A 27042-nucleotide genomic window follows, 5' to 3' on the forward strand; every position below is an offset into this window, starting at 1 on the left:
GTGATCTATCCTAGGTCACTTAAACATCAGTCAACAGAACAGAGTTTGGTCTCTTAATAACAAATAACAGGTTATAAGTCATGTTGGAAAACAGAAACAGACCTCTTATTTCCAAGAACAGTGCTTTAACATAAAACATATCAAGTGTGCCTCGTAACTTACAATTCCAGTAGAGTGAGATACCTTAACTCTAAAGGCCTGCTGATAACCACGGCCTACTTCATGATACTTTTTATTGCTTCTTCTTTCTTCTAACCTCCTTCTGTCATCAAGTTGGATTCCATTCTGCCAGTTTTGCTATAACTTAAATTCTGAAACTTCCTGGCAGATTAAAACTGTGTGCCCGACCGAGACTCGAACTCGGGACCTTTGCCTTTCGTGGGAAAGTGCTCTACCAACTGAACTACCGAAGCACGACTCACGCCCGGTATCCACAGCTTTACTTCTGCCAGTACCTCGTCTCCTACCTTCCAAACTTTACAGAAGCTCTCCTGCGAACCTTGCAGAACTAGCACTCCTGAAAGAAAGGATATTGCGGAGACATGGCTTAGCCACAGCCTGGGGGATGTTTCCAGAATGAGATTTTCACTCTGCAGTGGAGTGTGCGCTGATATGAAACTTCATGGCAGATTAAAACTGTGTGCCCGACCGAGACTTGAACTCGGGACCTTTGCCTTTCGCGGGCAAGTGCTCTACCAACTGAGCTACTGAAGCACGACTCACGCCCGGTACTCACAGCTTTACTTCTGCCAGTACCTCGTCTCCTACCTTCCAAACTTTACAGAAGCTCTCCTGCGAACCTTGCAGAACTAGCACTCCTGAAAGAAAGGATATTGCGGAGACATGGCTTAGCCACAGCCTGGGGGATGTTTCCAGAATGAGATTTTCACTCTGCAGCGGAGTGTGCGCTGATATGAAACTTCCTGGCAGATTAAAACTGTGTGCCCGACCGAGACTTGAACTCGGGACCTTTGCCTTTCGCGGGCAAGTGCTCTACCAACTGAGCTACTGAAGCACGACTCACGCCCAGTACTCACAGCTTTACTTCTGCCAGTACCTCGTCTCCTACCTTCCAAACTTTACAGAAGCTCTCCTGCGAACCTTGCAGAACTAGCACTCCTGAAAGAAAGGATATTGCGGAGACATGGCTTAGCCACAGCCTGGGGGATGTTTCCAGAATGAGATTTTCACTCTGCAGCGGAGTGTGCGCTGATGTGAAACTTCCTGGCAGATTAAAACTTTGTGCCTGACCGAGACTCAAACTCGGGACCTTTGCCTATCGCGGGCAAGTGCTCTACCAACTGAACTACCGAAGCACGACTCACGCCCGGTACTCACAGCTTTACTTCTGCCAGTACCTCGTCTCCTACCTTCCAAACTTTACAGAAGCTCTCCTGCGAACCTTGCAGAACTAGCACTCCTGAAAGAAAGGATATTGCGGAGACATGGCTTAGCCACAGCCTGGGGGATGTTTCCAGAATGAGATTTTCACTCTGCAGTGGAGTGTGCGCTGATATGAAACTTCCTGGCAGATTAAAACTGTGTGCCTGACCGAGACTCGAACTCGGGACCTTTGCCTTTCGCGGGCAAGTGCTCTACCAACTGAGCTACTGAAGCACGACTCACGCCCGGTACTCACAGCTTTACTTCTGCCAGTACCTCTTCTCCTACCTTCCAAACTTTACAGAAGCTCTCCTGTGAACCTTGCAGAACTAGCACTCCTGAAAGAAAGGATATTGCGGAGACATGGCTTAGCCAAGCCTGGGGGATGTTTCCAGAATGAGATTTTCACTCTGCAGCGGAGTGTGCACTGATATGAGTCTCGGTCGGGCACACAGTTTTAATCTGCCAGGAAGTTTCATATCAGCACACACTCCGCTGCAGAGTGAAAATCTCATTCTGGAAACTTAAATTCTGTTGCTGCTTTTTCTTATGGTTCTGTCACTTTACTTTCATCCATTCCAAAGCCTGTGTATAGTCTGGCTTTCTTCCTTACTCAATAAATATTTCTTGTCAGTTCTGTTCACAGCACACCAGAGCATCAGAATGTTTTTTTAATGTTCATTTTTCTCTTCTTTTCTGGCAAGATATTATAACAATGATTTCTTGCAGCAAGCTTATTGCAAATCATTTTTATTATGTTTCAGAACTATTAACTTACAATTGCACTGCCATATTATTTATGATTTTTCTATTTTTTTTTAAATTGTGGTAAAATGTAGAATCACTCTTGAAACATAGTTTCATGAGCATTTAATGTAAATGTATTTATCTTTTTTTGAAACAACTTTTTTTTCAAATTTCTTATATTAATATTATTTTTATGCTTTGTTTGCCCTCTACTCTCCCAATGCCTTTACTGCTTTGTATTCTGATAGTTCACACCTGAATGAGTGCAATTAAGTTTGTTTATTTGTTTGTCTTTATTCATCCAAGGATCGTCTGTCAAAGATACAGGAATTGCCAAGGCAATACAGTGGCAATCAATAGCTCTAAATATACACCCACATAGAATAGATAATATGCTCTATTGGGATAAGAGAGGTGGTCTGTGAGTATTGCACAGGTGATTGACCATGGCCCTGATTGAGGAACTATTCCAGCATTTGCCTAAATGATTTAGGGAAACCAAGGGAAAGCCAAATGAGGATGGCTAGACATGTTCCTCAATTTGCATACAATTTGTTTCAAGTAACTTATATTATGACACAGTGTTTCGTTCTTCATCACCACACACCCTAAAAACACATGTTGATGACTCCTGGACTGTGAAGATACTGCTGTGCCCTGTGCACAAAATCCAGTCTGTTGAGAAAGCTGGCTCTATGTGCGCACACATATTCGACTATGATCCTCAGTCCACATAAAAAACTGTGTCAGGGCACCCCCCAACCCCCAGAGTGAAGTTTTGAGTGTTAAACTCAGAGAATGACAAGACATAACTATAGTGCATATTACATATAGACACATTATTTCCTTGTGAAAGCAGTAAACCATAATCATGTACTGAAATGCAACAGAGTGGGGGAGTTGTCCCTTATGATTGCTACCCACTGCTCTGTGTCCTCTGAGTAATCTTTAATTGTGTAGTATACAATACTTATGAAGAACATTTTTAGCTGCCTTTTTAAACAGATGAATTTTAGTAATCTTGTGGCTTCAATTACCAGAGACTGCAGTCATGTGCGCATGAGTTACATTTGTGTGTGTGTGTGTGTGTGTGTGTGTGTGTGTGTCCTCTATTTTTGACAAAGACCTTGTTGGTGGAAATCTTATTTGTGACAGTCTTTTTGGTGTGCCTATCTGTGACTCAGCATCCCTGCTATATGGTGAGTAGCAACTTTCCTTTTCGTAATATTTTTAGTAATCGTTTTCATTTTCGTTGACAATTTATTATTCATTTTATTCCCTAATATAAAATCTTGTTTCAAGATTTTTTTATGGGTAAATGTAAGTTCAAACTGACTTTGGTTCCATGATTATGTACAAAGCTATTAATCAAATAATGGTTTTCCTGATATGCACCATAAACTGGTAGATGAAATCATTTGGTATAGTAAGGATGCCTAATTTTTAAGTAGTTCCTTACAATGAGCTCAATTACAACTTCTAGTTATTATTCTTATTTCCCTTTTTTGCTGTTTAAAAACTGTCTCCATCTGCCAGAAAAGAATCCCATAACTAAGATATGAGTGTATGTAGGCACAGTATGTAACCACAAGACACTGGCTGTTACAGACCAATGCTAAAATGCGAAGAGCATAATGTACTGATGACATTATTTTTCCAGTATCTTTGTGTGTTCATTCCATGGTAAGACAATCAATGCTAATTCCTAAAAAATTTTTATTTGTTACACACTCCATGGATGTATCATCTATGCTTAATCTGACAGAGTCATTTCCCATCTTTACATTAAAGTGCGTACTGTTTGTTTTCTTTATGTTCAACATCAATTTATTACATACTGCCCAGTTATGAACATCCTTGAGGGTTTCATTTGATTCTAACAGGAGATCTGGCATTTTATCAGTGACTATGATGTTGTTGTTACCAGCAAGGAGAACTTTATCTTGTAGAATTCCTCATATTCTGTGATTGTGTAATTTTTCTGTGTTTATTTCATGTTTTCAGATGTTGTGAATAAACAGTCTTGAGAGTGAAATTTATGAATGGAATGGTAAACTTATTGCAGATAGATGGTGAGCTCTTATTGTCCATTTTAGCAGTGGTGTCCAGCGATAGTAAAAGAGTTGTATAAGACTAATTTTGAACTTTTCTTTTGAACAATTCTACTTGTGTTCTAGAATGTCATGACCATATACAGTAATGTATCCTAGTTCACATCATAACAAACAGTTTTTTAAAGTTAGCTATAATTATGAAAAAATTACTGTGTTATTATTTTGCGAAAAATGTATAACATGAATTTTGAAATGGTATTTCTGTTCACATATACAGGGTGGTCCATTGATAGTGACCAGGCCAAATATCTCACGAAATAAGCATCAAACGAAAAAACTACTATGAACAAAACTCATCTAGCTTGAAGGGGGAAACCAAATAGCACTATGGTTGGCCCACTAGATGGCACTGCCATAGTTCAAATGGATATCAACTGCGTTTTTTAAATAGGAACCCCCATTTTTTATTACATATTCGTGTAGTACCTAGAGAAATATGAATGTTTTAGTTGGACCACTTTTCGCTTTGTGATATATGGCGCTGTAATAGTCACAAATGTATAACTACGTGGTATCACGTAACATTCCGCCAGTGCAGACAGTATTTGCTTCTTGATACATTACCCGTGTTAAAATGGACCATTTACCAATTGTGAAAAAGGTCAATATTGTGTTGATGTATGGCCATTATGATCAAAATGCCTAACGTGCGTGTGCTATGAATGCTGCTCAGTATCTTGGATGACTTCATCCAAGTGTCCGGACCATCCAAGTGTCCGGACCGTTCGCCGGATAGTTACGTTATTTAAGGAAACAGGAAGTATTCAGCCACATGTGAAACATCAACCACAACCTGCAACAAATAATGATGCCCAAGTAGGTGTTTTAGCTGCTGTTGCAGCTAATCCGCACATCAGTAGCAGACAAATTGCGTGAGAATCGGGAATCTCAAAAACGTCGGTGTTGAGAATGCTACATCAACATTGATTGAACCTGTACCATATTTCTGTGCACCAGGAATTGCATGGCGACAACTTTGAACATGTGAGTACAGTTCTGCCACTGGGCACAAGAGAAATTACGGGACGATGACAGATTTTTTGCACGCATACTATTTAGCGACGAAGTGTCATTCACCAACAGCGGTAACTTAAACAGGCATAACATGCACTATTGAGCAATGGAAAATCCATGATGGCTGCGCCAAGTGGAACATCAGCAACCTGGGCAGGTTAATGTATGGTGCAGCATTATGGGAGGAAGGATAATTTGCCCCCGTTTTATTGATGGCAATCTAAATAGTGCAATGTATGCTGATTTCCTACGTAATGTTGTACCGATGTTACTACAAGATGTTCCACTGCATGACAGAATGGTGATGTACTTCCAACACGATGAATGTCTGGCACATAGTTCGAGTGCGGTTGAAGTGGAATTGAATAGCATATTTCATGACAGGTGGATTGGTCGTCGAAGCACCATACCATGGCCCGCACATTCACCGGATCTAACATCACGGATTTCTTTCTGTGGGGAAAGTTGAAGGATATTTGCTATCGTGATCCACCGACAACGCCTGACAACATGCGTCAGTGCATTGTCAATGCATGTGCGAACATTAAGGAAGGCGAACTACTCGCTGTTGAGAGGAATGTTGTTACACGTATTGCCAAATGCATTAAGGTTCCTATTTTTTAAAAATGCAGTAGATATCCATTTGAACTATGGCAGTGCCATCTAGTGGGCCAACCATAGTGCCATCTGGTTTCCCCCTGCAAGCTAGACAAGTTTTGTTCTTTGTAGTTTTTGTGTTTGACACTTATTTCGTGAGATATTTGGCCCGGTCACGATCAATGGACCACCCTGTAGACAATAATACATGTTTCTTTTCTGAACCTTCTTTACGTTAGTTAAAGTGTATGCATAAGAACTCCTCCTATTAGTTGAGCACATCATATGACCATCACCAAGTTAGTCGCATATTAACGTTACTTTACAGATTTAAATAATAAAAAGCTTTTCAGAACTTGTGACCCCAAACATGCATATGTGTATGTGCTAACTACAGTATACAGTATATTTATTCAGCACCAGTCATTATGATTTGTCAATGTTTTTGTGTTACCATGCAGTCAAAATCTCCTTCCATCATTTAATTCTTCAATTTGCTTGTTGCTGTAACTTCAGGTACCAGTATGGGATAATATGCAGTTGCAGCACTGTATATGACCTTAAAAATAATTTATACTTGTGCTGTAAGTATTTGATACATGCAGCGTAGACAATTAGTGAAAAATATTTCCAAGATTTTTGTTATTTTTGTTTGCACTACACATAACATATTTGTCCGATTTTTATGTGACACCGTTAAGCTTGTCTCTGTATGAAATAAAACTTATAATATGTTAAATAATAGTAAATATAATTCTACAATTCCAGGTTCCGCTTACTCAAGACCGTATTGGACAGACCGTGGTTCTTACCCATGTCAGGTGTGTGGTAAATCATATACCTACTATAGCAATTTATATCGACACACAGCATTTGAGTGTGGCAAAGAACCACGATTTGCCTGCAGCAGGTGCCCATTTAAATCAAAGCAGAAAAACAATCTGAAAAATCATATGTTGTCTAGACATCGTAATGAGTTAACATACCCAAACGATTATTGCTGATCATATGCTGTTGACTACTGGAGTGTGACTGCATGTATGGAAAGGAAATTTCATGTTTGTGTGTTGTTCAAGAACCCAAAAAACCTGAAAAATGATTGATAAATATTTTGTTAAAAATGTATGCAATTCGTGTAAAAATGTTGAATTTTATGGAAAATGTGTGTTATTGCACGTACTCCTCTAGTAAAGAATTTTTTGTTTGAAATACATATATATCTTTGACACAGAGGATTTCAAATATTATATCACAAAAAACTGTGGATTGAGAAATTGTTATATTGCTCTTAACGATACAACTAGAATTTAATGGAGAAAATTAGATTTCTAGTCTAGATTTGTGTCATTTATAGAGACAGTTAAATTGGTCCCACTCAGTTGAAGTCAGGATGACCATCCACTGTTTTTGGAAACAGAAACCGACATGTATCACTCACCTTAACTTTTTGGAATGCGGTTGTTTTTTTTTTGTTTTTTTTTTTCCCCCCCCCCACAGATCTAACTAGTAAAAGAAGTAAACAAGACTTTTCTGCACTGATGTGTAAATGGACATTCTTATATTGTGATGTTCCAGTGATATATTCTTTAGCTTCTTATTGTTAGGTGATATTTTGTGTTTGTTCTATATTTTATTGTCTTATCCTGGTAAAACCAATGAAAAGACACTATATTTATTAAATGTCACAACAGTTGAATAAAGAGGAATGAGACCTGAGAAATGCGGCATTACAATTTCATCTGTGTTACACTTTGTGATGTTACTGTTTGCTGGTACTTAAAACTAACTGTTTTTTGGAAAAACAGAATAAAATTGGATTTATGGGTTGGAATAAAAAACAATGTAAGTAATAGTAGTAATATTAGTACTATTAATAGAACCATGTGTGTGTGTGTGTGTGTGTGTGTGTGTGTGTGTGTGTCTGTCTGTCTGTCTGTCTGTCTGTCTGTATATATGGACATGCATGTGTTCATTTGTGGATGCCTACGCATGCAGATGCCCTCTTGTATGTACATATGTTTGCCCGTTCTTATTAGTGTTGTAGCTCCAACAAAATGATATGCCCCCAGATGTTTATGTTATTCTCCAAGGAAACTATCCATCAAGAATGATGTAAACATCATATATTGGTTGCATTGACACTAGTCGTGTCTGCGGAGAGTGGCATAAACTTCTGGATGCCATTCAAACACCTGCAATTACAGCACTAAAAGTTTTATTACATAATTTCTTGCCAGGTCTATAATAAAACTTACATCACTGGATTTCAAACAGTGGAAACTCCACATAGGCATATCATTGATGTATGAAAAATTGATTGCTACTTACCATAAAGAAGACATGTTAAGTCGCAGTTTGGCACAGTTGAAAGACACTTCCACAAAGCTCTTGGCTACAGCCTTCATCAGTAAAAGAGAGGCAGAGGGACACACACACCATTTATACACAGAAGCAGGTACACCTCACCCTAGATTTGTGTCATTTATAGAGGCAATGATTGCTTGTATGTATGAATGGTGTGTGTCTCTATGTTTCTCTTTTACTGATGAAGGCTGTGGCCCAAATCTTTTTGGAAGCGTCTTTTAATTGTGCCTGTCTGCAATTTAACATGTCTTCTTTATGGTATGTAGTTATCTAAATTTTCATACATAGTTTATATCACTGAATTTGCTTTGTACAGACCTACTATTCTGGTGGGAAAAAATAGCATAATTCCACTTAAAAAAACAAAGCTGATGCCTGTATCTTAGGAATTGATGAAGTTGTGAAAATGAGAGTCGTTTTTCCTTGTGTGTTGGTTACTGTTCATTTAGATGAAAAGGGATTACAAATATCAACTTAATGAGTCAAAAGCAATTTAATGTGAAATATACATTAATCTGTAGCAATTTTCATAATTATCAATTTATCAATAGATGTAGATTGACACTAGTCTGATTTTATTTTTAATATAGTCTACATAAGCTGCCTGCTGTGGCTAACTTCTGCTAATTAATACATAAATTGACATGCTTCATGAACTTGAAAGCTCTGCTTCAGGATGGAGTTTAGGGAACATGGTATGATGAGTGAATGAATGAATAAGATCGTGCTTATTAGAGGCAGTGTTTGTGTGGATTGGACGGGTATGAAGGAAGGAATCATCTACAGTCTTGGTGAAAGAACCATCTCTACAATATTTATTTTTGGAAACCTTGGAAACCCTAAATCAGACTCGACTAGATGGAGATTTAAATTCTCGCCTCCCCAAAAATGAGTCCAGAACCTTACTCAGTGTAACACCTCACTCAGTAATAATGAACAAAGCTTAACATTTTGCAGAATAGAATAATTGTCATATTAAAATGCAATTACATTATTGACCACCCTTATGCCATAGTTATGGATAAGGCTGTATATATCACAGTAGAAGTACACCACTAAACCAAATATTCACATTGTGATGTACACTAAAAGACCAGGATAACACAGTCTTGCTTGTATGTAGTAATACACACAGACATAGTGTAGAACAATGATCCATCAATGAAACTCTACAAATTGCAGCAATATGAAAAACAAAGAAATTAAGTCTTCTGTAAAGTTAATCAGACAATGGAAAATCTAGGATGGAATGCAAGAATATTATGAGAAGGAAAATTTCTACTCACCATATAGCGGAGATGCTGAGTCACAGATAGGCACAACAAAAAGACTGTCACATTAAAACTTTCAGCCATTAAAGCCTTTGTCAATGATAGACAAGCATAACCACACACACACACACACACACACACACACACACACACACACACACACTCACACACACACCGGTTTCAGTTGCCTGAGACTGCAGTTGTGTGTGTAAGTTGCGTTTGCGTGCTCGTGCACGTGTGTGTGTGTGTGTGTGTGTGTGTGTGTGTGTCTATCATTGACGAAGGCCTTAATGGCTGAAAGCTTTAATTGTGACAGTCTTTTTGTTGTGCCTATCTGTGACTCAGCATCTCCGCTATATGGTGAGTAGCAACTTTCCTTCTCATAATACTGTAAAGTCAACCAGAATAGGTAAAAATTGTAAAATGCCTGGAATTACTGCCATGTACCACAAAACATCCTAAGAAAACCCAGATGCAAGAATAATAGCAAGAACAACTCAAATTAATATTTATTTATGATTGTAAAAGTGCCACTCATTCCAGAGGGTAGTAGTTGATATTTTCTCATTGTGCATTACTTGTTGTAATCATGCTTCATCAACTTTTGATCAAATAAGGTGAGATGATTTTTTAATTACTAATAAGATAAAAAAACGTTCATTTCTATTTAATAATGAAAGTCCCAGTTATGGAAACAGATTGTTGGATTGTGCAGATAATGTGAAAGCTATGCTTAGGTCATCTTTCTACACACTCATTTCAATGCTTAAATGAAACATTTGCTATGCAAGGAAACAACAGAAATATTTTGTGTTGTAAATGTGCAATTACTGGAAGCTTGAATAACTCTCATATAAATAATGTATTGCGTGATGTGTGCAAGCTGTATTTTATTGTACACGTATACAACTATCATGTTATTCTTTGTTAGATTTATGCATACTTTACTCAAAACTTTCTGCTTTCATTTTTGTATATTGATAAGAGAATTACTCATCAAATCAGAGTCTGCTTTACTTTGTATCTATATTGTTGTGTAATGTGCATATATATCTACCATGTTGTTCTTTATTTCCTCTGTGCATCTTGTACTCAAAACTTTCTGCTTCATATGTGTTTAGTTATGAGTCTTCTTGTTATTAAATCAACATCTTTACATCATTGCTGAAACTGTTTAATGAAATGTATGTAATTAAATATGTATATTTGAGGCTGTAACTGCAATCTTTTCAACATCAAGACTTTGAATTGGCCATTATTGTACAATGTTGGTTCTATTTTTTGAGACCTTTTATTCAATTTACATGCCATTGTTAATTTCCTTAGCTTATTGAAAGTAATTATTGTAAGTAGAGTGCCTTTCACAATAATGTATACTCATAATGCAAAATTTAGGTATAGGAATTATGGAATGTTAAAGTAAATCACTTTTCTTAAATTGTGTTACCTGTATTTACACAGTGTGCATCACTTTTGCAATGATTTTCATGTTTCTTGCTTTCTTTGCTTTTGACTGTGTGAAAGGAAACCTATAATGAGCTAAGTAACAGCACAATTGTACAATTTCAGGTTCTTCAGCTTCAAAAAACCATTGGACAGAGCGTGGTTTCTACCCATGTCAACTGTGTGGTAAATCGTACAGCTATTACAGTAATTTTTATCGACACACTACATTTGAGTGTGGTAAAGAACCACGATTTGCCTGCCCCAGATGCCCATACAAATCAAAGCGGAGAAGCAGCCTTAAACAACACTTCTTAGCTAGACACTATAGTGAGTTAACAGCACCAAATGAGAACTTCTGATGCTGTGCAGATGGTAAACTTGGAACTCTTCTTTAATCATGGTTCCTATTTGCTGAAACTTTTTGTTTTCTCAAATGAAGTGGGATCTGCCATGTATTTTGTTAAATATGTGCATATTCTGTGTTTATCGATTGTTTGGCAAAAAAAAAAAAAAAGTTGTTTACATGTGGTTTTTTTATGTTTATGTAATATTTACTTCCTTGACACAGAATTAATAAATATATAATACTGAAATAAAACTGTGAGTTAAGAGTTTGTTTCGTTCTTAAAGTTACAATACAAAACTATTATGGAGAAAGATGAAATTTTCAGTTCATATTTGCTCACCTAATGAGAGAATTTAATTGTTCCTGGTCACTTGAATTCAGGATGATTGCAAACTTTTCAGAAACTGAGACTGGCTGTTATTTTTCAGCTAAAATTTTGAGATGAGGTGTTTTCTAGTGAACAATCTAGACACACAAGTACCACTGAGGTCGAACAAGACTTCGTTTCATAGCAGTGAAAATGGATATTCTGGGGCTGTGATGCTCCAGTTAAATGTTCACATGTTACTTGCTGCAAGATTTTGTTTTGTTTCTTTATAGGAAACAAAATTTTCTCTCAATTTCCAGTGAAACAAGAAGGATGGTATCAACTTAAATACCACAAACATTTAGCAAAGTGTCATGTGAATAAAGAACACTTCTTAGCAGTTTTCTTTATTCTTTGCCATATTGTGCTTTTGTGTACGATTTTTAAATTTTTTTGTATGAAAGAGGAAAAAATAGTATACTGAAGCATTCACTGCTTTGCCATATTGTACTTTTGTGAACTGATTTTTAAATTTTTTTGTATGAAAGGGGGAAAAATAGTATACTGAAGCATGCACTGAAATTAACCACATTTGGTGACGTAAATATTTGCAGTAGTCCTAATTATATAATGTATTTTATTGGAGAGTTAAAAAGATAACTATGCAACTTGAAATTCAAATAGATGTCTGCCAGTTGCAAACTAATTAACAACATAGGACTAATTCATTCCTCTATTCATTCATTGTGTTTATACATCTCATGAAGAAGCAGAACGGAGACTCCTCAAACACACAGAAAGGTGAAGCTACCCATTTCTTTCAGTGTTTTTGTCCCTGCAAGAAAATTACACCATAACTTTGAGGAAATCTTAAAAACTGTGACGTGTGACATACTTTATGCCTCAGTTGATGAACATTAAAAATTTTGTAAGCAATATTGGAAAGTACATTCATGCAGGTGCTGGGACCAGAAAACAGTGATTTTTTTATGATATCAGCATTCACAAAAATAAAAAATAAATAAATAAATAAATAAATAAATTCTAAAATTTATTTCCGAGATGGACATACTACACTGACTTAGCAGATGTCATGGGATAGTGGGGCACAGATGGTGCAGGTGTGTTGTATGCACATTAGACACCTTGTGTGCCAGCTACAGTTGTACAGAAGACCTCCTGAAAAGTGGTTGTGAAAGTGATTTGTGTAACATGCGGCATCATCGTGAGCTGACACCATTTAAAAAGGGTATGGTGGTTGGTGCCCGACAGATCTGAATTCTGATTTCGGCAGTGGTGCAGGAATTTGGCTTCACACGTTCAACTGTGTTCATGGTGTATCTTGAATGGCTGAATGAGATCGTCACAGTCCATGGCTGAATGAACTCGTTGTGGTCCACAATTGATAAACTACCCACTATCCAGCCACCTTCTATGAATATGTCCAGCGACATCTGAGACAGATTGTCAATACTGACTAAAGGGCAACAATGCAACAAATAATGGCTCAACTCAATGCAGGACATGCTAGACACATCTCCCAGGAGATAATCAGCAGGAATAGGGGTTACACAGCTTATTGAGCCAGTGCAGCATGTGGGTGCCACAGTTAACCCAACGCCATTGGACACAGTGACTTGGCATAATCCATATCACTTCAGGCGGGGGGGTTACTTTCATAGTCTCAAATGTTATTGAATTTAGCATATGTTAAAATTCAAGAGTAAGTAAGAAGCACATATTTTTTATTTTTCTCCAAAACAGTTCCTGCCCCGAGATACAGGCCTCTGAAGACGACACTGCGAACAACGTTTTGAAGATGCGAATTTTGGAAAATTTTTTTAAAATGCTGTATCTCTGCAACAGTTCTCGATATTTTGTTACAGTTTTTTTATTTGAAAGACAATTGATTTATGATTATGATGGTATCCTCCATTTGGACATATCTGTAAAAGTTCTTTTACTGTCGCCTTTTGATTTTTTTTTTTTTTTTTACAATTTACAGAAAAAAATTTTTTTGCTAATGCCAATCCAGAAAAGTTAATTTTTTATGTTGATTAGTACCATGTAGTACTATATTCTCTGTAAAGGAGACCTTCTGCTTTTAAGTTGGACATGTTTTATTTTTAAAAAATCATTTTTTCTTTAACTTTCAAGGGTGATGTATATCTTCACTGAAGTTGTTTCTTACTAATTACTTTGTTACAATGTTTATTTCTATTGTCTCTGTTGCAGTTACTTCTTATTATTGTAGCAGTTATTTCCTTTCACTTTCATTGTTGCAGCTATTTCTTACACTTGGTTGTAGTTTCCTATCAGTTTCTTTGTCAGGGTTTGCAGGTTTCTGTATTGTAGTTGTTCAGCACTAATTTGTTTACTAAAGTGGTTTCTAAAAATCTGAGACCATCCAGTGAGTTCTGTGTTTTCGTGAGGAATTTGTCAGTCGATACAGTTGCAGTGTGTTTTGTGAAAAGGACTGTTTGAAATGTCTTCTGACTGGGGCCACAGGAGAGTGAAGTGTGCTTACTATTTGCATGTCCATAAAAGAGTGATAAGACAAACAAAAAACAGATTTTATTCAGGTTGGGAATAAGTGTTCTCATTTGAAGACTCTGTTTCAAAGTGAAGATGTTTCCAGTGATGACTTTTTGTGTTCTAAATATTTTGACAGAATAACAAAATGATGGTATCTGAATAAGGTGAAGCCTCCCTTGGTGAAAATGGTGCAGATTTTGCATCAATAGAGGAAGAATTAAATGCCTTGATCAGTCAAGTACAGAGGTAGGTGTTAGTCCTGATAAGAAACTGTGGTCAGTCAAGTCGAATCATAAGCTCTACGCATCAAGAAAGTGCAGAGAAATTACTAAAGCTATGGATAAATACACTACAGAAAAACTGACCACACTCTTCAAAGTAGAAATTCCATCTTCAGAAGAAAATGAACCAAAGTACTCTTGCACCTCTTGCCAGGAATTTTTCACAAATATCAATTCAGCTGTTGAATATTGTGCATCATTCAGTGAAAAGACGCAAGAGTTAACTATTATCCCAGAGACATTTTCAAAGAAAACAATTTTGAATCATATTGCATTAGTATCAAAGTTCATGGTAGACAAATCAAGAAATGTGAGGTCTGTAGAAGGAGTATTTGCAAGACCAGACCTCTATTATGGTCATCCTGTAGAAGCAGCTCAAGTTCAAATAGTGGAGTCATTTTATCTGAAAGATAAACGGGACTGTTCTCGCCAAGTGCCAACAAAAAAGACACCATAACTGTAATAGTTGAAGGTCAAAACATTGTGAAAGAGAAGAGTTACATGACACACTGTATTAAACAAGCTTTTGTAGTTTATAAGAGCAACTGTGCAACTTCACATATTGGAAGATCAAAATTTTATGACCTAATTGGGTAGTTCCACACCCACCTAGAGATGTCTGTTTACATGTGTACAGCGTGAATTTTGAACTCTTTGTGGTAATTTTAAAGAACTTACTGGAGCATGTGACATATGACACCCTGGTTGGGTGTGTGAAGTCATTAGTAGTCTGTAACTTAAAGTGAGAGACTTGTTTGTTTCAAGAATATGGTGACTGCCATGGAAAAGGAGGACTGTCCTTACAGACACTTGGCCTGGAAGAAGTAGCAGATAACTCTACAGAAATTACATATGAGACATGGGAGGAAAATAAACGAATTAAGAAAACTGTTGCCTTTGACAGTTTCCTTGATGAACTTTGTAAATGGTTGGTGAAAGCAGTAACACACCAGCATCTGAAGAAATTGCAACAACACATTGCACAAGTGAATGGGTGTGTGCAGGCTGAAGAATTATGTTTAGTGCTTCACTGTGATTTTGCTGAGAACTGGTCTCCAATTCTCGCACAAGAAGTACAATGGTATCATTGAAGTAATGACCAGGTTTCAGTTTTTAGGGGAGTGACATATTTTCAAAACGAGACCACAAATTTTGCAGTTATAAGTGATGACACAGGACGTGAATCAGCACATGCTTTGCTAGCAATGCACAAAATTCTTCACCTGCAAACAGGGACAGAGAAGATCATCATTATTTTTTATGGTGCTCCTAGTCATTTTAAAAATCGTTACCAGCTGTTTGAATTCAGTAAGTCGCTTGTGCCAGCTGACTGGGTATACTGTGCTACTGGTCTCAGAAAGGGGCCTTGTGATGATGTAAGGAGGCCTGCTGAAGGACCATGCTATAAAACATAATCTTTCCAGACTAAATACAGTTGTGATTCAAAATGCTGAGCAGAAAAGAGAAGAATGGTCCAAACAAATTACTCCTGTGAAAGGAATTCAGAAGACACTTTTGTACTCAAAGTGATTGGCAAACTCTTATTGCACTCACTTTAAAGAGCAAGAAAGAAGAAATTTCATTAGTTTGGCCAACACCTCAGAAACAGCAGGATAATATTCAGATTCACAACCTGAGAAGGGGGATGTTTGTGGCATGTGTGTATGGCTGTGACTGGTGCATTGCAGAGATTATAAATACCAGTTATGAGCTAAACGGAATTGTAGTGAATTTTATGGTACCACATGGACCAGCTGCTGGGTATAGGTTTCCAGCTGAAGGAGAGCAACAACGTCATCAGTGCTCACTTCCTGTTCACAATGTTTTGAAGATTGTAAGTGCTCCAGTTCCCATTGGTTCAACGGGAAGGTATCACCCTATATCAAAGGAAGATACTGAAGCAGTGGAACACATTTTTAGTTCATTGACTGGCTAATTTCAGTACAAAATAGAGTGCACAGGAATTGTTTAAATTGAAACCTTTAAGTCTTTGGACCTTTCATATACATTTTGGAACCATTTAAAATGCTTGAAAAATGAGTCTTGTACTCTTCTTTCAGAACTAAAATTATGTTAAATAAGGTCAGATTTTGATTTTTATGAGCCTGTTATGTGATAATGTGGCAATAAAACAGGTTTTATGTATTGCAAAAATTTCAATTGTTTATAAAACCTGTTCAACCTAAAAGTGGAAGTTCTCCTTTTCAGGGAATGTAGAGCTAATCAACAGAAAAAAATTCAAAATTTTATGGATTGGCATTTTTGACAAAAAAAAAATTCCATAAATTATAAGAAACATTCAAAACATTACAGTAAAAGAACTTTGGCAGATAAGTCCAAATGGAGGATTTCTTTGTAATCATAAAGCAATTATCTTACAAATAAAAAAAACAACAAAGTATATAGAACTGTTCCAGAGATACAGCATTTAAAAATTTATCCCAAAATTCGCATCTTCAAAACGGTAGGTGCAGTGTCATAGTTGGAGGGCTGTATCTCATAGCAGAAATTTTTTTGGAGAAAACAAAAATATATGGGTTCCTTACTTAGTCCTTCATTTTAACGGATGCTAAATTCAGTAACATCTGAGACTATGAAGGTAAGTTTTTTCCTTAGTCTGCCTGAATTGATATGGAATATGCCACTTGCATTTGCCACCAATCACCAGAGATGGACACTGGAACAATGGTGTAATGTGATGTGGTCAGATGAATCACAGTTTCAACTGCACTATACCGATGGTAGGTACCATCGCAGACTGCATGAATCGATGGATCCCACCTGCCGAGAAGGAATGGTCCAAGGTGGTGGTGGTGTGTCTGTTGTGGTCTGGGCTGCATTTTCCTGGTATGTAAAGGGCCCCTAGTTGTTCTGGAAGATAATTTGAACTGTTTGCAATATGTCAAGCTGCTGGGGGACCATCTCCACCCATTTTTGGGCTTCCAACACCCTGACAGTTCTGCAGTGATTCAAGAATATAAAGTGTTACCACATCCCTCCCATCTCACCCAGGAATGGTTCCAGGGACATGCAGGGAGGTCCAAAGATTGAGACAGCCATCTTGGAGCCCAGATTTGAACCCTACCGAGAGTATCTGAAATGTCATGGAACACAGACTCCATGCTATGGATCCTGCACCCACAAACAGACCAGAACTGGCTGCCGCACTGCAAGCAATTTGGTGTCAGCTGCTACCAGTGGAGAACCAGGGCCTGTAGGCTCAATTCCATGGCACCTCACTGCAGTCTGCAGAGCCAGAGGAGGCCCCAAGCGCTATTAGGTGCCTATTCCTTGGCATTTGCTAAGTCAGTGTAAAGTAAAGAAGTAAAGAGGATTCTCATTGTTAAGTATGCATTTATTGTGAACAATTTAACTACCTCACATTGTTATCCTATACACAGTCATGATGGAAATAGTTTGTCACTGCATTCCACATATACAATGTCAGGTGAGTAATTGTATTCTTTAGATAATTGTACTAATTTCACTGGTACCACAATTTACATCTACATCTACACTCCGCAAGCCACCTGACGGTGTGTGGCGGAGGGTACCTTGAGTACCTCTATCGATTCTCCCTTCTATTCAAGTCTCGTGTTGTTCATGGAAAGAAAGATTGTCGATATGCCTCTGTGTGGGCTCTAATCTCTCTGATTTTATCCTCGTGGTCTCTTCGCGAAATATGTGTAGGAGGGAGGAATATACTGCTTGACTCTTCGGTGAAGGTATGTTCTTGAAACTTCAACAAAAGCTGGTACTGAGCTCTTGCAGAGTCTTCCACTGGAGTTTATCTATCATCTCTGTAATGCTTTCGCGATTACTAAATGATCCTGTAATGAAGCACACTGCTCTCTGTTGGATCTTCTCTATCTCTTCTATCAACCCTATCTGGTACAGATCCCACATTGGTGAGCAGTATTCAAGCAGTGGGCAAACAAGTGTACTGTAACCTACTTCCTTTGTTTTTGGACTGCAATTCCTTAGGATTCTTCCATTGAACCTCAGTATGGCATCTGCTTTACCGATGATTAATTTTATACGGTAATCCCATTTTAAATCACTCCTCATGCCTACTCCCAGATAATTTATGGAATTAACTGCTTCCAGTTGCTGACCTGCTATAATGTAGCTAAATGGTAAAGGATCTTCTTTCTATGTATTTGCAGCACATTACACTCATCTATATTGAGTTTCAATTGCCATTCCCTGCACCATGCGTCAATTCATTGCAGATTCTCCTGCATTTCAGTACAATTTTCCATTGTTACAACCTCTTGATATACTGCAGCATCATCCGCAAAAAGCCTCAGTGAACTTCTGATGTTCTCCACAAGGTCATTTATATATACTGTGAATAGCAACGGTCCTACGACACTCCCCTGAGGCACACCTGAAATCACTCTTACTTTGAAAGACTTCTCTCCATTGAGAATGACATGCCGCGTTCTGTTATCTAGCAACTCTTCAATCCAATCAAAAAATTGGTCTGATAGTCCATATGCTCTTACTTTGTTCATTAAACGACTGTGGGAAACTCTGTCGGTTTCACACAAACGTCTTTTTCGAAACCCGTGCTGATTCCTACAGAGTAGATTTCTAGTCTCCACAAAAGTCATTATACTTGAACATAGTAAGTGTTCCAAAATTCTACAACTGATCAACATTAGAGATATAGGTCTATAGTTCTGCACATCTGTTCGAAGTCCCTTCTTGGAAACGGGGATGACCTGTGCCCTTTTCCAATCTTTTGGAATGCTACACTCTTCTAGAGACCTACGGTACACCGCTCCAAGAAGGGGGCAAGTTCCTTCGCATACTCTGTGTAAAATTGAACTGGTATCCCATCAGGTCTAGTGACCTTTCCTCTTTTGAGTGATTTTAATTGTTTTTCTATCCCTCTGTCATCTGTGCGACAATCTAGAGAAGGAACTACAGTGCAGTCTTCCTCTGTGAAACAGCTTTGTAAAAAGACATTTAGTATTTCAGCCTTTAGTCTGTCATCCTCAGTACCATTTTGGTCACAGAGTGTCTGGACATATTGTTTTGATCCACCTACCACTTTGACATAAGACCAAAATTTCCTAGGATTTTCTGCCAAGCCAGTACATAGAACTTTACTTTCGAATTCGTTGAATGCCTCTTGCATAGCCCTCCTCACACTACATTTTGCTTCATGTAATTTTTGTCTGTCTGCAAGGCTTTGGCTATGTTTATGTTTGCTGTGAAGTTCCCTTTGCTTCCGCAGCAGTTTCCTAACTCGATTGTTGTACCAAGGTGGCTCCTTTCCATCTCTTATGATCTTGTTTGGCACATACTCATCTAATGCTTATTGTATGATGGTTTTGAACTTTGTCCACTGATCCTCAACACTATCTGTACTTGAGATAAAACTTTTGTGTTGAGCTGTCAAGTACTCTGAAATCTGATTTTTGTCACTTTTGCTAAACAGAAAAATCTTCCTACCTTTTTTAATATTTGTATTTATGGATGAAATCACCAATGCTGTAACTGCTTTATGATCGCTGATTCCCTGTTCCGCATTAACTGTTTCAAATAGTTCGAGTCTGTTTGTCACCAGAAGGTCTAATATGTTATCACCACGATTCGGTTCTCTGTTTAACTGCTCAAGTTAGTTTTAAGATAATGCACTTAAAATTTCACTGGATTCTTTGTCCCTGCCACCCACTGTAAATGTTTCAGTCTCCCAGTCTATATCTGGTAAATTAAAATCTCTACCCAAAACTATAACATGGCCGGGAAATCTACTCAAAATTTTCCTTCAGGTGTTCTGCCACAACAGCTGCTGAACCAGGGGGCCTATAGTGACATCCAATTACCATGTTTGAGCCTGCTTTAACCGTGACCTTCACCCAAATTATTTCACATTTCGGATCTCCGGCAATTTCCTTCGATTCTATTGCACTTTTTATTGCTATAAACACACCTCCCCCTTCACTGTCTGGCCTGTCTCTGCGGTATACATTCCAATCTGAGTTTAGAATTTCATTACTGTTTACATTTGGTTTCAGCCAACTTTCAGTCCCTAGTACTATGTGGGCATTGTGACCGTTTATTAATGAGACCAGTTCTGGGACTTTTATATAGACGCTCCTGCAGTTTACTATTACCACATTAATAGTGTCATTCCCTGTTGTGTGTTGCCTACTGCTACCTTGTCGCATCTCAGGAGGCATCTTGTCTGGCCTAGGGAGGGATTTCTCTAACCTAACAAACCCACATGTGCACTCCACACGTACTCCGCTACCCTTGTAGCCGCTTCCTGCATGTAGTACATGCCTGACGTATTCATGGGGACCCTACATTTCTCCATCCGATAGCGGAGGTCGAGAAATTTGCACCCCAGATGTGCAGAATTGCTTGAGCCTCTGGTTTAAGCTTTCCACTCGGCTCCAAACCAGAGGACCACGATAGGTTCTGGGAAAGACACTACAAATAGCTCAGATTCCAGCCTGCGAGTCAGGCTTTCCACCTTCAAAAACTCGGCCAACCACATGTATGAGCTGAGGATGACCTCTGAACCCAGATGGCAGGAGTCATTGGTGCCAACATGAGCAACAATCTGCAGTCGAGTGCACCCAGTGCTCTCTATTGCCGCTGGCAGGGCCTCCTCCACATCTCGGATGAGACTCCCCAGCAAGCAGACAGAGTGAACACTGGCCTTCTTCCCCGACCTTTCTGCTATTTCCCTAAGGGGCTCCATCACCCGCCTAACGTTGGAGCTTCCAATCACTAATAAACCCCTCTCCCTGTGTGACTGCTCGGACCTTGCTGAAGGAGCAGCCACATGTCCACTCACAGGCAGAGCGGGTGATGCCACACGGCCAGCCTCCACATTGACCCTCCGCCTCGTGCGACACGAATTCCGTTGATCCCATCACTCCCCTTGGGAAGAGGGTGATCCAACCGCGCCCGGTACCCACGAAGATGTCTCGACAGCAGGGACTGTGGGTGAAGCATGTAATGCCTGGGGTGTACCATGCGACGCACCATACTCCCCACTGCCGCTCACTCCGAGGCAGCAGCCTGAAGACAGCTGACCGCGGCCATCAGCATGTTCAGCTGTTCGCGAACAGTGGCCAGCTCCTCCTGCATCTGTACACAGCAGTCACACATCCTATCCATCATGAGAAGTCAACAAAATACGTAGAGAGTTAAGAAATCAACTTTTAACTAGACTGCTAATTCACTAACGGTGGCTGATAGCTGTCAAAAGTGTGGTTACTAGACACTTCTTGTTGGAAACGATGAAAGTAAGCGCTAACTGTCTCTGGACTGTATTCAAAACAAACACGAAATCTATGGAACACTATTACTAGAACTCGAAATTTAAAGCTTCCTAAAAGGAAAAACACACGGAAAAAGAAGTGAAAAGTAAGAAAAACATAGTTAATACTTAAATTTACGTAGCTTGCTGCACAGGAGATGTGAATCATACGGCAGTTACGACAACACTGGCAGTACTGGCACTACAGCTGACTAAAGTGAATTAAAAGAACAGGAAAAAGCGCTTTGAAATGGGCACCACTTGGCGGCCAACCTTCACTTTCCTATGGTTTTGCAGCTGTAGGCAGGGAGGCAAATTGTGAAGCAAAGTAAATGCAATAGTTTATTGTTTTAAAGCAGAGAATAGGTACTGCACTGCAGTCACTATTTGTGTCTCAAGAAACAACTTTTTCAGTCTGCAGCAGAGTGTGCACTATTTTGAAAATTCTGGACATTTTAAAACTGTGTGCCACACTTTGGATGCAAACCTGGAATCCTGTCTTTTATGAAGTTTCAAACCTCCACACATTCTTCTGTGGAGTGAAATATTCATTTGGGAAACAACTAGTAGGCTGTTGCTAGGAAATTTCTCCATAGTACCCTTCCTTCCAGCGGTGTTAGTCCAGTGACATACGCAAGGGAAGTTCTGTGGAGTTTAGGAAGTTAAACAGAGATACTAGCAGAGTTGAAGCTGTGCAGCTGAGATGGCCTGGGTTGCTCAGCCACTAAGAGAGTTGCTTGCAAAGGGCAGGCTTGCAGGTCTTAATTCCAGTTCAGTACACAGTTTTAAATTGCTGATGTAATGGGGAGCAGTAGTATCAAGACATTTTGACTCTGAATTATGCATAGTAATTCTGGAATCCAACACACATCTGAAACCAGTTGGCTAAAATTGTGATTTGAAAAATAAAGATTTGAAAAATTTACAGTTCCAGTAAACTCAAAATTTCAAAAAATAAACTTTCAGTTCAGAAAGAAATTTTTTCTTAGAAGGTAATGAGGGAAACAATTGCCAAATTGAAACTTGTGTATGTGATGCGAACCAGACTAAAAACATTTGACAGTCACTCTAAAAGTTTTTGAGGAAGTAATGCATTATCTATTTCCTCGAAATGCATCTTCATTTTTTTACAGTATTTTCACTCAAGCTGTCACATTTATTCATTTATTTTTACGGTTATATAAGTTTCCAAAATAAACCACTTCTTGTTTTGTTGCAGTCCACATTTAAGTCATTGGATTTGCTTAATGCTGTCTCGAACATTCCATCACCTATCCACAATTTTTCCTTCTCTTCTGCTCTCAATCTTTTTCCTTCCACCTTTTGAACTTTTTTACCTTGGTAAGCTTGCGGCATCTTCATTTTTTTTAAACATTTTGTGCTAGTCTCATTTTATTGCTTGTTTACATCAATTTCTTCTAGATCAGTGGTTCTCAAAGTGTGTGCCAGGGTGCAGTGGTGCACCCTAGAACATTTATGGGTGTGCCCTGTAATATTTTAGGAAAACATATGGCCAAATATAAGTGAACATATAGCTACTCAAAATTATCCATTTCACAACAGGTATAATACAGAATGAGTCCTTAAGTTTTGTAGAATAGTTCAGTTTGGTTTAGGAAATAAGGTGACTTATTCTCCTTGTAGTATCAACAGTATTTGAAACATTTCATGCCAACTGTCTTCTCTCTTCCATTGCTGCTAATCTTAGCTATCTATTAGTAGCAGCTGTTTGGGAACTGGGCAAAGGTATTTCAGAATAATGAGTGATGATAAAGCCATTGTTGTCCCATCAAGGTCATGCTTCACACCACTGAGAAGTGTAAGGAATTATAGGGAAAATGTAATTCACAGTGGGGTGAGAAAAATAATTATTCAGATGGCAGAATTCTGGGGTTTGGAGAAACAGAATAGTCAGATAATTGTCACATTGCTACAATCATAATAATATGTAGTGGTGGGAGTGATTAATTCATTTAATAATGAATGTAACTGTATTTATAAATGTAACACTTATCCATGGTAAAGTTTGGTGTTGCCAGCACAGTAACTTATTTGATATATTGTAAAAAAACTTGCTGTCCAAGACTGCAACCATGGACTGCAAGTTTCTTACAACATAATGCTTCATGGTCATTCAATGCCTCAAATGCCATATCCTTGCACTAGAACTGCATTACAAAAGTCTTACCTTAATTTCACAAGTTTTGATAGAAAGAACCCACTTTTAGCAAACCCTTTCTACTTTGTGTGTAAAATATAACTGTCTTAGTCGCTGATTGGTACCAGGCCAACAGGCATCCTTGGATGACAAGCAGTGGTCGTGAAATTTCCTAACTATCCCCCCTCTCTGCACCCATCGCCCTACAGGTGCCGTGCAAATTATTTTTGCACATCTCATACCACGAACTCTCTCCATAACCTAACAGTACGACATTTGCGTCGCTCTTAAAGTTTGTAAATAAATATTGAGTTAATCCACAATGTTGTCAAGCGTTAATGGATTTATGGTCAGATCCAAACGTTCAGAATCAGGAGAAAACGGTGAACAAATATTTGATGACCGACAGATTTTTGTGACGGGAACTCTTACGGATCGTGTCGTGCTTTTGTTTCAACGTTGATTTGCCTATGGACGTTTTTCTTTAATGATGGTAGCCGAGCTGAAATTGAGCCTTGTGCGCTATGCATGTCATCACAACTTGTCCATAGAATTCGGAAGGTTTAGCATACTTCCCAGTGATTGCGAACCTATTCCACCTAACTCCGAGTGGTGCTGCAACAGCACATAGGAAGTGATTTGCATATTATTATTATTGGCCATTATAACCTATTTAGGTACCACGACATTGTATCAAAAGATTATAAATAACATCCGCAACCAGTCATACTATAATAATATTTTATTGAAAATGTGTACCCTTCTATTGTCAGTAAAATATTATTGAAAAGAGACACTGAGAGAGGAAATTATCTGTGATAGCTGCTTATTGTTTGACCTCGTGCTGTCCATGACTAAAGGAATTTCATTTCATGTTCTTTGCTACAGATGAGTAGCACATGGGAACATGATCGCCATTGTTCATGAAGCTTTGCTACTTTTGAGCGTCATTACCACTGCAATTTAGTGATCCAGCTGATTGGTGACAGAAGCTTCCAGCAAGGTTAATGGAACTTGAAAATTATCGTTGGCAACACTGTTAACCCATGGAAGCACAACAATCCAGGCCCAGAAGGAAAACACGTTTCCATTGTTCTGCGCTTGACGTTATCGCAGTGCTCTCAGGTGACATGTCAGTGAGGTGGTGTTAGCGTATGGGGGCTCTCGTTTTTTGTGTACAGCGTACTGCTTATTTTCAAAGCGCTAGAAGTGAATCTTATATGTAGAATACAATAGAATAAAATGGACAAATTTCTGAAAAACAAGCATGCCATCGGAGAATCCGATTCTGGAAGTGAACAAACACTAAGTTCAAGTAAAAAAGCAAAACGGCATGCTACTCGTAAGCACAATGAGAGCTACGTAAGCTATGGTTTCACTTGGACTGGAAGTAGAGATTGTCTTTTCCCACTATCTATATGGGTATAAAATGGCAAATGAATCCCTAGTTCCTAGTAAACCGAGCAAACATTTTAAAATAATGCATTCACATTTGCAAGATAAACCTGTAAGCTATTTCAGGAAACTCTGAACAGCAGACAAGGGCAGCAAATTCTTTTAAAAGTGTAATGTCTGTTTCTGATAAAGATCTGATTGCATCCTATCCTATGAAAATAAGCAAGACTCCTTTATCGAATGATACAGTTCACAGGTGTATTATAGAAATGTCTACTGATACTGAGAAAAATAAATGCAGTAATAAACTCAAGCACTCAAACTTTGCACTGCAAGTCGGTGAATCAACAGATATTACCAACCAAACACAACTCTTAGTATTAGCCCTTTCATTAATCTAGATCAGATAGTAAATCAGTTCCTTTTATGCAAAGAATTACGTGTGTCTACTAAAGGCGAGGAAGTTTTCAACATTTTAAATGATTATCTTAATAAGTGGTAGTTAACACGTAAGTCATGTGTAGGCATTTGTACAGGTGGCTATGTTAAAGGCCTAATTCCTTTTGTAAAAACACAAAATGAGGATGTTATTATAACTCACTGCTTTCTTCATAAGGAGGCATTAACAGCAAAAACATTGATAGAAAAATTGAGAGAAGTCTTAGAGTAAGTTTTTCATATGGTAATTTTACTAAAACAGCACCTGTCAAAACCCGTTTATTCGAAAAACGTTGTATCGATATGGAGTCAGAACACAGACGCTTGCATTTACACACAGGAGTCAGGTGGTTGTCAAGGAGGAAAGTAGTTACCTGTGTGCGTGAGCTACATGAACTTATAGTGTTTTTCGAAGAAAACATGAACAGAAGAAGAAGAACTGACAGCTATATCTACTGATCATGAACTGATGATTAAGTACAAGAAATTGTCTCTTGAAGGCTTTTGAATTTCTATAAAAGAAGAATATGTGTCGATATCTAAAATGGCTTTGACCATTTTTTCTTCAGTTTTCGACGTCATATTTAAGTGAATTAGGATTTTCTGTCCTTTCTTTGGAGTGAATTTTGGATTGCCAGATTGTAGGATTTGGCCGATATATATCAGCAGTTCAACATTTTGAGCACTAGCATGCAAGGGAGATAACAAAATATCCTCACATCCACCGACAAAATTAAAGTGTTTCAGAGAAAACTACAAATATGGAAAAGAAAAGCTGTTCAAGGTAACTTGGAAATATTCTCGTTGGTAAGGAGCGCACGCATAAATGAAATACTTCCAACGGTAGTAGATCACTTATAAGTTTAGAAGAGAAACTGAGTTCATTTTTTTCCATCCCTCAACAATGAACGGCACAATTGGACTCGAAACCCATTCATGGAAACTTAAAGGTGATTTCGGCTTAACATGAACAGAAGAGGAAGAACTGACAGCTATATGTACTGATCATGGACTGATGATTAAGTACAAGAAATTGTCTCTTGAAGGCTTTCGAATTTCTATAAAAGATGAATATGTGTCGATATCTAAAAAGGCTTTGACCATTTTTTTCTTCCGTTTTCGACATCATATTTAAGTGAATTAGGATTTTCTGTTCTCATCCCAATTAGGTGTAAAAAAAGGGGAACTCTTTTATGTATTGATGGGGAAATGAGAATTTGTCTTTCAAATTTATGTCCAAACATTGAAGAAATCGCGAGGACACATCAGGCTCCTGTTTCTCATTAAACACTAGAAAGAGTAGATGTAAGGTACATTTGATTTGTATTGTATTATTACTTTTCTCTATAACTTGAATTAAT

At 38.2% G+C, this 27042-nt stretch overlaps 1 protein-coding gene across 1 annotated transcript; it reads left to right on the top strand.

The window, feature by feature from the left end:
- Window positions 1-6598: 6598 nt before the first annotated feature.
- On the top strand, window positions 6599-11436 carry LOC124607234 (longitudinals lacking protein-like). The gene is made up of 2 exons (XM_047139506.1): window positions 6599-6676; window positions 11060-11436. The coding sequence occupies exons 1-2, from the start codon at window positions 6670-6672 to the stop codon at window positions 11293-11295; spliced, it is 243 nt and encodes an 80-aa protein (XP_046995462.1). The 5' UTR covers window positions 6599-6669; the 3' UTR covers window positions 11296-11436.
- The last annotated feature ends 15606 nt before the right edge of the window (window positions 11437-27042 follow it).

The sequence above is a fragment of the Schistocerca americana genome, chromosome 3 (assembly GCF_021461395.2).
Source record: "Schistocerca americana isolate TAMUIC-IGC-003095 chromosome 3, iqSchAmer2.1, whole genome shotgun sequence".
NCBI lineage: Eukaryota > Metazoa > Arthropoda > Insecta > Orthoptera > Acrididae > Schistocerca > Schistocerca americana.